We start from the raw sequence: 15,921 nt of genomic DNA, 5'->3' as shown, positions 1-15,921 counted from the left end.
TGTTAGGAAAGGGTAACAAGAAACATTGAACAAATGTTAAGAAAATGGAAGAAAAGGTACAGATCAGAGGTCTAAGTGGTATAACAGCCTCAAGGGGCCAAATAGTCTCCACCTGTTCCTCTCTTTTCATAAAAAAGCCTACTAGCAGTGTGTATAATTAAAAAAGACAATGCCTCCACATTTCATCGATTTCCACCACGATAAAAAATTAAATAGGACAATCCTTCAGAAATTAGGCACCTACAATGTCCTATTAAATCATAAAAGCTATTAGTGTCATCAGTCCCAAGAAAAGCAAATGTAAAAGCTGGAGAAGCAGAAATTTTCTTCCAATATATCCCTTTATATTGCTATGAAAGATTTTAATCAAGACCAGAAACAGTATGCAAAATTTAGTTGAGTGATCAGTCACCTTTGGCTGATCATAAGCTGCTTAAGGAATTACAGGAAAGTAAAGTTGAATTTAATATGATGCTGCATCAGACTGGCTGATTATTTGCTGCTAGACATGCCCTGCAGTAAATCTGACCAGATTCACCCTCTGTCTGCAGCAAATTAAATTCTACTGCTTTTAAGCACAACAAAAGAATTGATCAGTAAAGGGGATTAAGAACTTTATACACCCAGGAATGGTGGTTTAAATTAATTTTTCCACAATTGCAGGTTTAATATGCAAGTATAATATTTGGTAAAAAGAAGCAACTCAATCAAGCAAAGCTAGAAAAAAATATTTAAATTTGAATAACATCTAACAGAAACAATGGCTATAATTCTTCTTATAACACTATGTAGACATCAAAAAAAGAAATTCTACACTTATCACCACTAATAAGGTTAACATTATTCAATTTGTAGACTAAATTGCATCAGTCAGAATTAGACTAATACTCATTTTAGGTGCAGCATATTAATTGACGCTCATTGTTCCAACTAAAATGGCTGTGTGAACAGCATAATAGGATGAAGTCCCACCTCGATAATTTTTCTGGCCTCTTTGTATTTCCCAGTATGAAGAAAAGCGAAGAAGAGGTCGTATAGCATTGTCATTTCACCTCGCTCTTGGTTCACAAAATCCATAGCTGTGTGCACAAGAAAATTTAAATACTGTAACAATCATTAAAATTAAAACTACATCTTTCTCTTCAAAAATATCAGCAATATACTAGAATTTTTCTGTTAAAATTCATGATTCTACTTATTTTTCAGGCTGGTGGAAATAAATAATTTACATATCGTACATGTAAAATATTAATGCAGATTTTTGGACAGGAGCTGGAGGCAGCTTTAAGGGTAATTTCAGGAATTGAGTAACAGTCTGTCTTAACAAGGCTAGTTACTTTTGTTTGATCATCCTTGCTTCCTCTGACATATCAGGTCCAGTTACCACTGAATCCATCCATACAATTTCACAAGACCTTCCTGGTTACACGTTCCATGTAATCAAAACATAAGGTGGCATAGGAATGGAAAGGCACTACAATCATTGAGTTGTCCAAAAAAAATCTATCAACTGCATTTTTCAGGAAACAGTTCTGTATTTATGTCTCATTTACACGAATTTTAAAGCTGTGGGTTGGAGTGAAGTGTTTGGATTAATTCTCAATTTCTATCGTTTTGAAAACTCCTTTGCCAACAGCAAACCCAACCTGCTTAGATGCTCCCCAAAAATTAAAGTTAAGGACCTTAAGTACTCAAATGTGGGTTGAATCTCTTCACTGAAATGATGACATAACTAGTTAATGGTATAAATGCAAACATTACATATGGTAACGGGCTGCACCCAAAATATTAAACACTTTTCCCAGCATAATAGTCACTGCATTTCAAAATATTATAGAATGCAAATACTCTGACACTCACAAGCTACATGCAACTGAACCACTTTTTTCCATGACAATGACCAACAGCATGTATTTGAAGCACTTTTTTTACCCAAATTCCTAGAATGCTTTTACCCAAGTTCCCTGATAAGAAAGGCCACAAAATACAAGTTACACTATGCAGACATTACCTTCCAGAGGGATAAAAGTACTTGGTTACAAGTTTCATATCAAAAAGTCATGTCTTCAACCACTTTTAGTAAATAATTTTGTCTATATATAATACATTATATCATGTTTAAAAACACGATTTCACAGATTAACACTTTCAACCTATACCCCAAATCTAATCCATCGCAGTGAAATCAAAACATCTGATCTATCAAAGCCCTGTTTATCTCAGGGAGTATTTCACAGGTTTGTTTTTTTTTGTTTAAAAAGACACAATAATTTGAGCACTGCAATTCTACATGATTTGAGTGACAGGGCAGAGCATTTGGTGGAAACAGAAAACCATTTGCAGGTAGGCTTTTACAGTATTTCTTCCTTTGTCACCTTTTTGCAGGAGCTCTGTGTCACCCTGCTCGATCAACTTGCACAAAACATCATGGAGTCGAGGCATCTGGTTATACTTCTTGTGACAATCAATAACTGCATCTAGTGCTGCAGGTACATTCCCCCTGAAACAGAATTAAGAAAGCCTCAGTTACATAATAAAGCATTATTTGATAGAAGGCATAAATCAAAATTATAGAACTTGTGTCTTAATGAACATACCAAGATAGCTTGCTAAGATACAAACCTTTCCTTAAGAAATTGGTCCTCTGCCTGTTAAATCCTTTCTCAGATTTCCCAATTTACAAATGTAACTTGCCCCACTTTTAGTACCATAAGAAGCTGCCAATAAATTTAAAGGGTGATCCTCCTGTTTTGTGATCAGAAAGCATTAAATCATCAACATTTATTATAATAATCCTTCTCCTTGCAGAGGGAACCCAATACGATTACTTCCATTGACACTGCAAAAACAGATAGGAACCGTACAATAAAAATCACTGACATTATCCTCACAGGACTGTTTTCTGGAATATTTACACAAAGTCCCATCTCAGTCCCAAAAAAATCTATTTTAGGAATGGTACCACTTAATGCAATGTACAGGTTTTTCCAGTTTTTAAAATCAGCTTTCTTTTGCAATGAAATATTGAAAGCCTAGATTTAAGCAGCAAGTAGTTGTTGGTCTGGAAATGCATTGCCAAGGGTAGTAGTGGAGACAGAATCAACTGTAGCTTTCAAAAGGGAGTCAGATAAGTATCTGAAAGGAAAGAAATTGCAGTTATAAGGAGAGGAAAGGGAAATGGGACTAACTGGAATGGTGCTTCACACTCAATGAGTATTGTGTTCAGTTTAGGTCACCCTGCTATAGGGAAGATGTTATTACACTGGAAAGAGTCCAGAAAAGATTTGCAAGCAGGTTGCCAGGACTCAAAGGATTCAGATATAGGGAGAGGTTGGACAGGCTAGGACTTTTTCCTTGGAGCATGGGATTCTGAGGGGTGATCTTATAGAGATGTATCAAATCATGAGGGGAAAAGATAGGGTGAATGCACTCAGTCTTTTTTTCCCAGGGGAATCAAGAACTAAAGGGCATAGGTTTGAAGTGAGAGGGGAAAGATTTAACAGGAACCTGAGGGGCAACTTTTTGGTGTTAAGTATATGATATGAGCGGCCAGAGGAAGTGGTTGAGGCAGGTCCAATGACAACTTTTAAAAAAGTTAGACAGGTATGTGGATAGGGAAGGAATAGAAGGATATGGGCCAAATGCAGGCAAATAGGACTAGCTTGAATGGGCATTTTGGTTGACATGGACCAGTTAAGGCCGAAGGGCCTGTTTCCATGCTGTATGACTCTATAAGTTGAATGTTCTCCGTCCATGGTATAACCAATGTGATTTTGTGGTTAGCAGTGGGCCAATAGCACATGCATGAATTTTGACAGAGAATAACAAAGGTTCTCCGTCCATGGTATAACCAATGTGATTTTGTGGTTAGCAGTGGGCCAATAGCACATGCATGAATTTTGACAGAGAATAACTTTTTCCATGGACAATCCTGCCAGGATCGAGTGAGCATATCTGGACAATATGCTACAAGATGATTTTGCTAGGGAACAACCTGTAACACTGCACAAGAATAAAATTTAGTCTCGAGGATTATCCAGACTAGTTTTGTTCACAAGATCAGAACAAAATCTGACCATAGGGTAAATCACATCCTGAGATAACTGGAAAATTTTAACGAACGTTTAGAAATATTCAAAAATAAATTCCTTCAAACATTTTCTTTTCAAAATTCTAAATTAATAGGCAATTAAAGAGATATAAAAATGTAAGGATGTTAAATTCCTTTTAAACCATGGAAAAGCATTTTTAAAGTTACAATATACTATTTCAACATTTACTCTTTTGTTTCTCTTCTGTTAAAGTCCATCAGAAACACTTCTTGTGCCTCCAAGGATATCGCACAAAATTACTAGGTCAATCAGCAAATCCCATTCCTACATTTGAAATAAGGTCCTAAATAAGCACTTCCGTGAAATTTTATGATAAGTCTTATATCAAGAGCAACTTAATTTACATATAAACCTGCAGTTTGTAAACATTTTTTTAAAATTTATCATTGCTTCTTGCTCTACGGCCTAATAAAATCTCTTGAAATCAATGGATATTGAATGTTCTAGCAAAGCATCATACATTAAGGGATGAAGGATCTTCTTGAAACATAAGGCAGCATAACAGGGTAGAAGTCGATATTTTCATTAGTTAGAGAACCTTTTAAGTGGTAGGGGAGTCAGTTTCAACATTGGGGTCAATCATTTAAAACAAGGTATTGGGACTGTTCTTCTCGCAATGTGTGAATCTCTGGAATTAAAGTAATTAAAGTGGAGGTACATAACCTTTTAAAGACTAGGGGGGGATTGAGGGCAATATGGATCTGCTACAGAAAAGGAATTGAGGCCAAGAGTAGATAAGCCATTATCATATTGAATGTCAGAGAAAGTTTGAAGGGGCAAATGACCTACTCCTGCTCCCATTTTCTCATGTTGCTTTCTTAGTTTCACAAAAAACAATTACTTGACTGTAAATAACCCCTTGAAACACATCTCACAACACTCTACAAGTAGATGAACTTTAGAAGAATATATGACCAATGTTAATGACTCTGCCATCAAAGTGTGTGCAAAAAACTAGAATTAAAATTTGTGGGGAGATAAGAATACATATCCAAGAAGATAGCAGAAGTAGGCCACCTGGCCCCTCTAGCCAGTCCTGCCATTCAATATCATGGTTAATGCGCTCTAGGCCTCCAGTCCTCCTCTGTGCCTGTTCCATATAGCCCTCAAATTCCCAATCTTACAAAAATGTAACCACCTCATCTATAAATATGTCCAGGGTTCTTGACTCCACAACTCTCCAGGGTGCAGAATTCCAGAGATTCACCACTTTCCGAGAGGAGATTTCAATGCACCTCAGCTTTAAATGAACCTGGAGGAGGGTATATTGCCAAGTGGTGAAAGGCCAGAACAAGGGCTTCATTTGGCAAACTGGGAAATGAGTAAGCAAAAGTCAGCAAAGAGACAGCAATGAGGATGCAGGACAAGAAAAGTTACAGGCATCTAATGTTTTGGTTGAGGATCTACAGCCAAAAATAGTTCTTTGGAGTGAATGAACCAAGAAGTGACATAAGAATGGAATAAAAAGTTAACAACTGAAGGTAGGAGCAGAGATGCCATTCTTACACAAGCAAAACTAGATAGTCTTAGTGAGAGAAAGAATGTTAATTTTAAAGCTTAGTACAGGAATGAGCATGATACCAAGTTTTCATCATGTTTGGGTCACCCGAACAGGAAACGGAAGACAAGTAAATGGGATCAGTAGCAAAACAATGGAATTTACATAAGGTTTAAACAAAGGCTACAGTGTTCCCAATGTGGAAATGAATCATGTTGAACTGAAGATCTGTTAACATGGAGGTTGTCAAAATTAATATCATACTCTTTTACAAGGTACAGACTACTTTGATAACTAATAAATCAGACTTCGTTTTTTTTTAAAAAAAGAATAAATACCTTCATTCTGCAATATAATTAATATACAAATTTATTTCCTTACAATCTGGATTTAAATGATCAGGTAAAACCTAGAATTTACTTATTACTTATCAGATTATTCTGTATCGTCAGTCCTATCTGGTCCACTGCCTTTTAATAAAATCATATTGCCACTCCAAGGTTATACAAGGGAATACAAGGTTAATGGCAGGACTCTTAGTGTGGGAGGAACAGAGGGATCTTGGGGTCCACGTCCATAGATCCCTCAAGGTTGCCATGCAGGTCGACAGGGTTATTAAGAAGGCGTATGGTGTGTTGACTTTCATTAGTCAGGCTATTGAGTTCAAGAGCCCTGGGGTAATGTTGCAGCTCTACAGAACTCTGGTTAGACCACACCTGGAGTATTGAATTCAGTTCTGGTCACCTCATTATAAGAAGGATGTGGAAGCTTTAGAGAGGGTGCAGAGGAGATTTACCAGGATGCTGCCTGGATTGGAGAGCATGTCTTATGAGGATAGGTTGAATGAGCTAGGGCTTTTGTCTTTGGAGAGGAGGATGAGGAGGAGGATAGAGGTGTACAAGATGACAAGAGGCATAGATCGAGTGGACAGTCAGACTTTTTCCCAGGGCGTCAACAGCTAACACGAGGGGGCATAATTTTAAGGTGAATGGAGGAAGATAAGGGGGATGTCAGGGGTAAGTTGTTTTTTTCTTTACACAGAGAATGGTGGGTGCAAGTAACGCACTGCTGGCAGAGGTTGTGGGGGCAGTTACATTAGGGACATTTAAGAGACTCTTAGATAGCCACATGAATGATAGAAAAATGGAGGTTAGATAGATCTTAGAGGATAAAATGTCAGCACAACATGGTGGGCTGAAGGGCCTGTACTGTGCTGTAACATTCTATGTTCCAGTAACAGTAGCAACTTAAAAATAGTCATGTCCTAGTCATGACACCAGTTCCATTTGATTGAATTATGTTTTAAAGTGTATAATACAATCATTGAAATATGTTCCCATCCCATACCACGATTAGTATTTGTTCTTAAGGCTCTAAGTCACAGTTCTCTATTTTTGTTTTAAAAACCAACTCAAAGGATTTCAGTGTACAACCTCCAGTCAAGTTTTTCCAGACCCAAATTCCAAACTCATCTTCCCTGAGCTAAATTTCCCAAGTCTGCTATCTCTCCAATTTACTTATCCTGATAGATAACACGTTGTCAGTTTGATATACATTTGTAAACAGATTATACAAGTGATACATTTGGTTTAATCTCTCAAATTGAAAGGCTAGAAGGATGAAGAAATTACTTAATGCACAGCAGGTGATGGTGTTCAACAACACTGTCTGCCAATAATCGTATGTAGTTTCTATTGACAATAAAGCATTCTGGGGAAACATTCCACCGTTGGACATTTCTAACAAATTCGTGAGTTTGTGGGAAAAAACATACACGGCTTCACTACTAGTGAACAACCCAAGTTATTCCACTCCGAATCCAAACGGTCTTACCCACTTGGTTGAGAATTGAATGATAACAAAATAAAAGCACTGCCTCGGCTGTCATTAGATGCCTGTTAAGGCAACACACTAAAAATTGTAAAAAAAATAAAAAAAATGTCTCAAGTACGAAAATGAACTAAATTGGGATTATTACAATCGAACACCGTGTTTGTCTTCTGTGTAAATGGGGCTTCACATGATAGATATGTACCTTATACCCTTCTCAAGCCATGTTTACAGTACAGTGAGTGGAACCGTACTGAGACATTCAAATTTTTGTCATTTTGTATGAAGACAAAATTACAGGTTAATTTTTATCTGTGAATAGATGGTGCAACTAAATAAAAGCAACAGACGAGACAAACAATAGAGCACTGCCGTGAAAAGCTTACAGCTGCTATTCAACTGCTTAGCCCCACTTATTCGGTGATGAAGAACTTTACAATGGAAGAGCAAGAGACAGTTCATTTTTATATAATGTAAGGAAACACTGTCGACTGTTGATTTTAATTGCCATGTGGTAACGTTACGTTAAAAGCTTCAGTTAAGTGGCAATTCATGACAGTTTTACTGATTGAAAAGCTTGTCTTTTGAAGCTGAAAACCTCAGGGAAAGGAGCAAAATAAAATGGGGGATGGTGGAAGAGAAAGAAATTGGTAGCAAAAAGAAACACTTGTGTAACAAATCCCAATCTGCAAATCTAAATCAGATGTTAGTGTACAGGGAAATCAATTCTACATGGTACAATCAGCTTTGCACAATCATACATTTAAAGGACTGGCTCTTTACTGAGCTAAATGTTTCTCTGTTCATTAGACATAATGAGGAATCTTCAAGGAGACTGGTGTTGCAATTACAACTAATCCTCAAAAAATTAACTGTGTTGAAGGCTTTATAATTTCCCTAGGTACAATTTAGCTGTCACTTACTTTAAAATTTACTCAAACACGCTTTCGAAATAGCTGTAACTTCACATGTCAAGTGCTTTCCAACCAATTAAGTCTAACTGGAAGTCACTGTTAAACAACTGAATGACTAGACAAGATAGCTCATTTCCCTGCTCTTTTGTTCGGAATAATATGCTGCATTTACATTATCAGCCTCAACAGGATTTTCTGACAGGGACAGAAAAAATTGCTAGCGCTGTCCATGCTAAGCACATGAAGCCTGTCATTTACCAATCATCCTTCAAAATGCAATAGCCATGAATGCAACTTAATTACAACCCAATGATCCTTGACGAAAAATCACCTTATCAGTGTCCTGTCTTCGCAAAGCAAATGAACTACTTTTGTCCTTCATTGCTGATGATGCTAAATTCATAATTACAAAATAAAACCAGTTCAAAAAATAAAGCAAGCTACACTGAAGTCTTCACTATCATTAGAACACAGTCTGAAATAGGGGGAAGGGAAGGAACACATTCCCAACAACAAACTTTCATTTCTGTGGTGTGACTCAATAGGATAAATATGAAAAAAAACTTTAAGGATCAAATATTTTCAGTTTGAAATACTTTGTTCTAACAAATTGCTGCCTCTGGTCAAAATATGCAAAGTGGAGACCATGGTTGTGCTATCAAACCATTGTACGTCTGTCAGACTAACAAAATATCACAAGATATATACAAGAACGCTTCGTTCTTAATTAGTCGTGGCTGATAGTTGTGTTCATTTGGGAGAAGCTGGTGTCCTTTTTCTCTTACCTATGCATTTACTTGTTCCCCTCCCCTCCCCCATCAAAATATTTCATTAGCAACTACTTAAATATAAAGCCCCATTCTCAAAACAATACTTTGAATGGCATGATAATTTTACTCCGTATACCTCATAGAACAGAGTAAGCTCAATTGTTTACATTCTGAATTGACACTTCAATCATGCTCCTGAAGTACTGAGCTGACAAGCTTGACAATCTGAAGAGCTAATTAAGGACAGGAATGCCTGAGCTGAAGAATGGAACACCTCTGCACTTTGTATATATGAGGCACTCCTAGAACAGAGAGGTGAGCAGTAATCCTGAGCATTTCCTCAATACTGCCCAGCAATGCATCTCAAATCTCCAATTTAGCCAACACCTGCTTTTGACCCAGTACCACAATTGTTCTAAGCCTCTCTGAGCCAGGACTCTCAAAATGAATGCTCTATTCACTCCAAACTGCAATTTAATCTCCTGATAAAATGCTATGATGTGTTGCCTGTTGTAGGATTGAACAAGATGTCTAGAATGGTGCCCGGTTCAATTTATAGCCCATTCCATGTTAGATCTCAGCTTGGAATAGACTATAATTCAGAATAAAAAAAACAACTTGGATTTCTGTGATTGATTGTTATACAATGAATTCCAGTGGAAGGTACACAATTGAATTCAAGCTTTGCTGGAATAGTGCCTTAGATGCATTCATTTATGTTGCCCTGCATAAGAATGCTGAGTTATGTAGAGTGCAACAAATCACTGCATCCCCATGAGGCATTACGTTAAAAGAAAGACTGAAGTGAAATACAAGAAAACTTTTTAGAATTTGGAATATTTGTTCAGCTGATTACAAAAGAGCTGTTGTTTTATTTTATAGAATTTGGGAAAATGTGCACATTGGATTTGTCTTTAAAGGTACTTCATGTTGATCAACAGTATGCAATTTGCCTCTTTCTGCTGCCATTGGCAAAAACAGCGATTTAGACTATTGTTATATTAAAATGCACTACCAAAGTGATTGTTCTACATTGTATCACACATTCCACTGAACCATGGAAATTTACCATCTACAGTCCTCAAAAATTAAAACAGTACATATTTGTACAAGAAAGATAAAAGTCAGAAGGTTGATGACGACACGAGGGAAGCCATCTTGAAGGAGTTATTAAACCCAGCCCATGAGAAGAAGCTGAATTAATGTCAGTGGATACTGTCATTAATACAGAGCGGTTCAATGATCATGTCATTTCAATTGTGTATGTAAATTTGTCTGCTCTGTACTGCTAGACTTAGCAACGTACATGTTAGTTTCCCCAAAATTGTCATATGATGTCAACCTTCAGATAAGTAAACAGAAAAATCAATGAAAATCCAAAATATGCATTTCTAAAATGACTGATGCTAAGATTTTTATAATCAGGTCAAAATTCACTTCAAATAAATAATACTCAATTATTAGTCCAAATCATTAAAATTTCATTTATAATCAAAAATATAACAAGTTACAATGAAGTTTTGTTCTGTTTGCAGGAATGCTGCATGTGAAGGTTGGATATATTCACTCAGCTTGAGGTTTATCATTTATATTTAAAAGAACATTATTACTTAGAAAAGTTCCTTTTTTTAAAGTTAAAAGTTAAAGTTAACTGTGGACAGCAAGTGCTGGAAATACTCAACAGATCAGGCAGCATCTTAGTCAGAATTTTGTCTGAGCTGAAATATTGACTCTTTCCACAGATGCTGTCTGACCTGCTGAATTGCCTGAGTTTTTTTATTTCTGCAATTCATTTGATTTTCATTGACTGTAATGGCTCCAGTATATAAAGGTATAAATTTTCTACAAGATAATCTTTAAGAATTCTGAACAAATCAAATTGAAATTATGAACAGAATTTAACAAACCACAAATTTAAAAAAAAATCAATAGACTGCTGTAGAAGCACTTTACTTTTACTTAAGGTTTGCTTCCCATATTGAAACCCAAACATATATATGCCGAATCAAATGAAGGTAGGTTTATTACAAAGACAGAAGTAATCTAGGACAAGGAAAAAAAAAGGAAAAGAGTTTGAAAAGTGAGGCCTAAATATTTGAAGGCAACCAATGATGGGATTGCACAAGAAAGCAGAGTCAGTGGAATATTGAGTTCAGGCAAGCTGGAGGAAATTATAGGGATATTTATTTAATCACCAAGTATAATCCTAAATATTCAAGACTGGAGAAATCAGGGACCAATGCAGATCCACAAATGCAGGGATGGGGATGGGGTATACAAGAACAGAGAACAAGCAGCAGGGGTAGAAACCTTTGGGATTCAAGCTAGCCATATATTCAAAGGGGCCAAACAGGATGCTGAGGACATGAATGGTCTGATTGAACCCAGGGCAGTGATGGCATGGATGAGGATAGAGTTTGCATTCGTTTTGGCCTTCCCATCAATTTTCCAAACTAACTTCGGGATAAGTAAAACATCTCATACTGAGATGAGGATACGTTTCTTCACTTGAGGGTGGAGAAGCTGAGACATTTTCCACCTCAGAAGGTCGTAGAGGCCAAATCAGTGAACATATTTTAGAAGGAGATAATTGGATTTCAGGACACAAGGGGAATCAAGGGGTCTGGAGAGGGGGTATGCATATGTTATTGAGATAAAGGATCACCCACAATAGTACTGAAAAGCAATAGCAGGTTCGAGGGGCTGCATGAACTACTCCTGCTCCTGGTTTTCAATACTTCTATAATGTTTTTCAACAGGACAGATGTAGGAAGAGAACAGAGTAATGGGGAGAATTGGGTGTCATTGGCATGCATGTATAAAATGATTGGGTGGCTTTGCTTTACAATATCATGATACAGATAAGCTATAAAAATTCAGAGCACATAGCACCAATGACAATGGAATTAATTGCCTTAGAGTTTTAACCACAAACACGAAGGAATTTAAACAGAGTTTTCTCAACCTTTAGTCTAGCCAATATCTGCACAGCATTGCATAGTTCATGACAATTCTTGAAACACTGCAAAGCAAGGCATACAGTTTCTATCCAAACATATTCAAAAAAATACACTTATTTTTCACACACGTCAATTCTTAACTAATAGCTAAGAAAAACAATTTTAATTCACAATGACAATTAAGCTCCTCCTACAAAATAAGGTATTTTGCAAATAAATACGAGATTAAAATTAAAGAGGCAAAGACAGTTCTTTGTTCAGGAGCACATTTAGTTTGTTACTAATAGGTAATGTTGATTTTGATACTTTCAACTTACTGATCAAGATAGACTGTAATGAGTGGTGAACAGAGATTAGCAGTGGGTTTGGCTAACCCCAAGTTTACAATGGATTCATGTAGCCGTTGCACCGTATCTGTTTCTCCCCTCAAGGCTGCAACATTCAGGATATGGAAGAATGAAGTCATGGTTGTGTCTCGTAGACCAATTTCTTTCTCTTTCATCTCTTTTAAGATTAAAATAGCATCTATAATGCAAAACACAAGAAGTCCGCAGTTAAAATTTATTCAGGAGGAAAACAAACTGCCTTTTTTTTAAAAAGGAATGGCATTTTAACTAAGCAAGAATGCAAATTCTGGAGTATAATTCAGATTTCAACTTAATTATTACTTGTGTATCTATCCGAGACTACAATTATACACCACAATGGCATGATTTTATCATTTCTCCGCTACTGTGACTACAAATTATAGGCAGTATCTGTGTGCCCACTCTGCACTGTATAACCCTGCACAGTCTGCCCTGTAGCTGCACAATCTCACTAAATGGATGCTTTTATCCTTCAATGATAACATCTGCTAAATCACACTATTGTTTCTCTAGCAGATGGTTTGTCACGAGGCCAGATAATTAAGATGTGTTTACACTGTATTTACATCTAGACTAATGGCTTGATACCGATACAGTCTGTTTGCAGAGCCGATACTAATTATCCAGTCTTAGCGAGGGAAAGCTTCCTAAAAGTCTACATTTAAAAACTAAGGTTTGATAATCTTAACAAATTAGGTCTCCTTTTAGAACAGACATAAATCATTTGCTTATTTTAACAAAACCAAACATTGTGGTTTTTTATCAATTATTCCAATAGAGTGAATTAGTCAGTAAGTTCTAATATAATTTTGAAATTGACAAAAACACATTACCAAAGAGCAGATTAAACCAGTTTTCTAAATGTTGTGCAACATCGTATTCAGTTTAATACGCTTTGCCAAAATCAAAAATAAAAACCATTAGCACGAGTGGAGTAGATGACCTATACCATGTTATGTTACTCAATCTTAAACCGCAGTTAAAAAAAAAGTGCTGGGCAAAATGTAAATGCCAAACTTGCCAAGACGTTGTAACTACTGTAATGGCCTGCACATGGAAATTATAATATGATATTTTAAAGTAACAATTGAATGCATGATATATACCAAACTAAAATTAAACTTTCATTACTTTCCAGAGATGTAAATGCAGCATTGTGATTATTTTTAAGAGGCGAGTCTTACCCTCTACCCCTCCTCATCAGAAGCAGACAGCTTACCTTCTAATTTACCATGCTTAGCTAGGACCCTCACAAGTGCCAAGTACTTAGTTGTATCAAGGTTAGCTGAAGAATCTTTACGGTCCCTTAAATTTCAGAAAGAAAAGGAATTAGTTTTTCCACAAGCTCGTTTATTTAGAACTTCCATATGTTTTAGTAATGTAATGCCTAACTTCATGTTATATAAAAATCAATGTATAGCACCTCTCACTTTTAATTTAACCATGGCTTAGGTTCTGATTAAGATTTTATGAAGGAGGTTTAAATATTACTACTTGTTTAATGCAAGAAAGTCCGAATATCAGCATAAATTAATCTGACATATCTCTGCACTAGTGTACTTACACTTCTCGTTTCAGGTTCAGTGCCTCTTCTGCGTTATCGTGTCGACAGCAAAGATTTATTAGTGCAGCGTAGCCACCGATAGCCATGTCCGATTCGTACTGAGCTTTCACTTCAAGGGCTTTTTGCATATTCTAAAGAGAGAAGGAAAATAAAACTGTTCTGCTGAAGAGATCTTGGCTGTATAATACAAAGCTTAGGTTTTCTTTCATGCAAAAACTCTACAGATGTTGCTGCAGTTTTAGTTACCGTTCAGTACGTTCAATTATTAGAAATGATGGGTTCACACATCTTTAAAAATAAAATGTTGCAGGTAAAACAAATCAGAAGGATAATTATTGAAAATAAATTGAGTGGGCTTAGAGAATGTCAAATATACTGTATCAGCGATGGAGCAAGTATTAATGACTTACAGACACATTTATTTTTTAAAATTTGAAACTGATCCTGTTATAATAAATATTTCCAAACAATCATTTTCTCCTGCTTCAGTTTATGTACAATACAGTAAAAGTGGACCAGCATTCAACATTAATTACTGAGTTTGGACAGACCTTAATTTCTAGCATGATGCACTTATGTAATCACATACATTCACGCAAAAATTTAGTTCACACACAGGAGATGCAGTTCATAGCGATCTTGGCAATATATTTGTAGGGAGTTCATTTTCAAAAATCATGGATCTTGTACAGCCAGAGAGAAAAATTGGAGTGAGTGAGTGAAATCATCAGAGAAGTTACTGGGGATAACATGGGCTGATGACTCTGATGAAATAAAGGAGACAAAAAGAAAGAACTTGCCCTGAACCAAAGAACCAACATCATCTGAGATGCACCCATTCAAAGCAGTGGAGTATTTCTGCACCGAAGTAGATTACTTTAGCCAGAGCAGTAGTGGGAAACTACAATTGCCTTCTAGATTCTTGGGTTCAGAATGGCTTGGGGGTCCAAGCAGAGATCCAGGACATGACAGCTATTTAATAACCTGTGTGAGACAATCTTGTGGAATAGGAACAAAATTTGATTTAGCCGTTTCCTCCCCACTTATTCCTTTTGAGTACCCTAGCAACATCCACTGGTAAACATGAATAATGCCACATGGTCAAGGCACAACTAAGAGCTCAACGTCTCTGAAAATAGCATCCTAGCAATGAGGCAGCTTGTTAATTATGAATTTCTGGACAGGCCTTGAACTTCTAGCATTGAGGCAACTTACCCAGTTACATAATTACACTCATTCACGGAAAGTTTAATTCACAAACAAACAGATGCAGTTCATCGGGACATTTAAAAGACTCTTAGATAGACACATGAATGACAGAAAAATAGGGGGCTATGTGGGAGGGAAAGGTTAGATAGATCTTAGAGCAGGATAAAATGTCAGCACAACATTGTGGGCCAAAGGGCCTGTACTGTGCTGTAGTGTTCTATCGTAATCTTAGCAATGTGCTTGTAGGGAGCTAGCCATCAAAAATCATGGAATTTACAGAAGACACTGCACATGGATTTTCTGCTTTGCTTGTGAAAGTGCTTAAAGTCATATGGGATTCTGGGTTTTATAAACAGAGGCAGAGTGCTTTCTCTCTCTTCTGTCAGGTAGTACCTTAAGTGAGGTGGTTAATGAGATCAACATGGAACCTGCAGACCACCACACGATGCTTGACAGGGCGGGAGGATAGTTTGGGAGGTACTGTGATCCCTCTGCCTCTTGTGCTGGACTCCCGTGCATTCCTGACAAATGGATGAGTTCCCAATGCCAACTAAGAACTCCTTTCCCATTCTGAGCAGTCATGAACCAAGGATTCGCACAAATCAGTGGGGACGTTTGACTTTTGCAAGGCGGCTTTGAGAGCAAACTTAAATAGTTTCCTCTATCCATTTGGTAATCTCTTGCTGTGACATGACA

General features: G+C 36.8%; 1 protein-coding gene across 1 annotated transcript in view; it reads right to left on the bottom strand.

Moving 5' to 3' along the window:
• The window catches only part of lrpprc (leucine-rich pentatricopeptide repeat containing), a 120,933-nt gene that overhangs the window by 43,726 nt on the left and 61,286 nt on the right, over positions 1-15,921 (bottom strand). The window contains exons 21-25 of the mRNA XM_052012941.1: positions 14,017-14,147; positions 13,672-13,757; positions 12,402-12,609; positions 2,376-2,500; positions 973-1,079 (exon numbers count right to left, since the gene is read on the bottom strand). Of these exons, the coding sequence (XP_051868901.1) occupies positions 973-1,079; positions 2,376-2,500; positions 12,402-12,609; positions 13,672-13,757; positions 14,017-14,147 (657 nt within the window). The remainder of the gene's footprint in view (positions 1-972; positions 1,080-2,375; positions 2,501-12,401; positions 12,610-13,671; positions 13,758-14,016; positions 14,148-15,921) is intronic.

This window comes from Pristis pectinata, chromosome 3, assembly GCF_009764475.1.
Source record: "Pristis pectinata isolate sPriPec2 chromosome 3, sPriPec2.1.pri, whole genome shotgun sequence".
Taxonomy (NCBI): Eukaryota; Metazoa; Chordata; class Chondrichthyes; order Rhinopristiformes; family Pristidae; genus Pristis; species Pristis pectinata.
The sequence above is the reverse complement of the archived record's forward strand: the minus strand, read 5'-3'. Positions and strand labels throughout refer to the sequence as shown.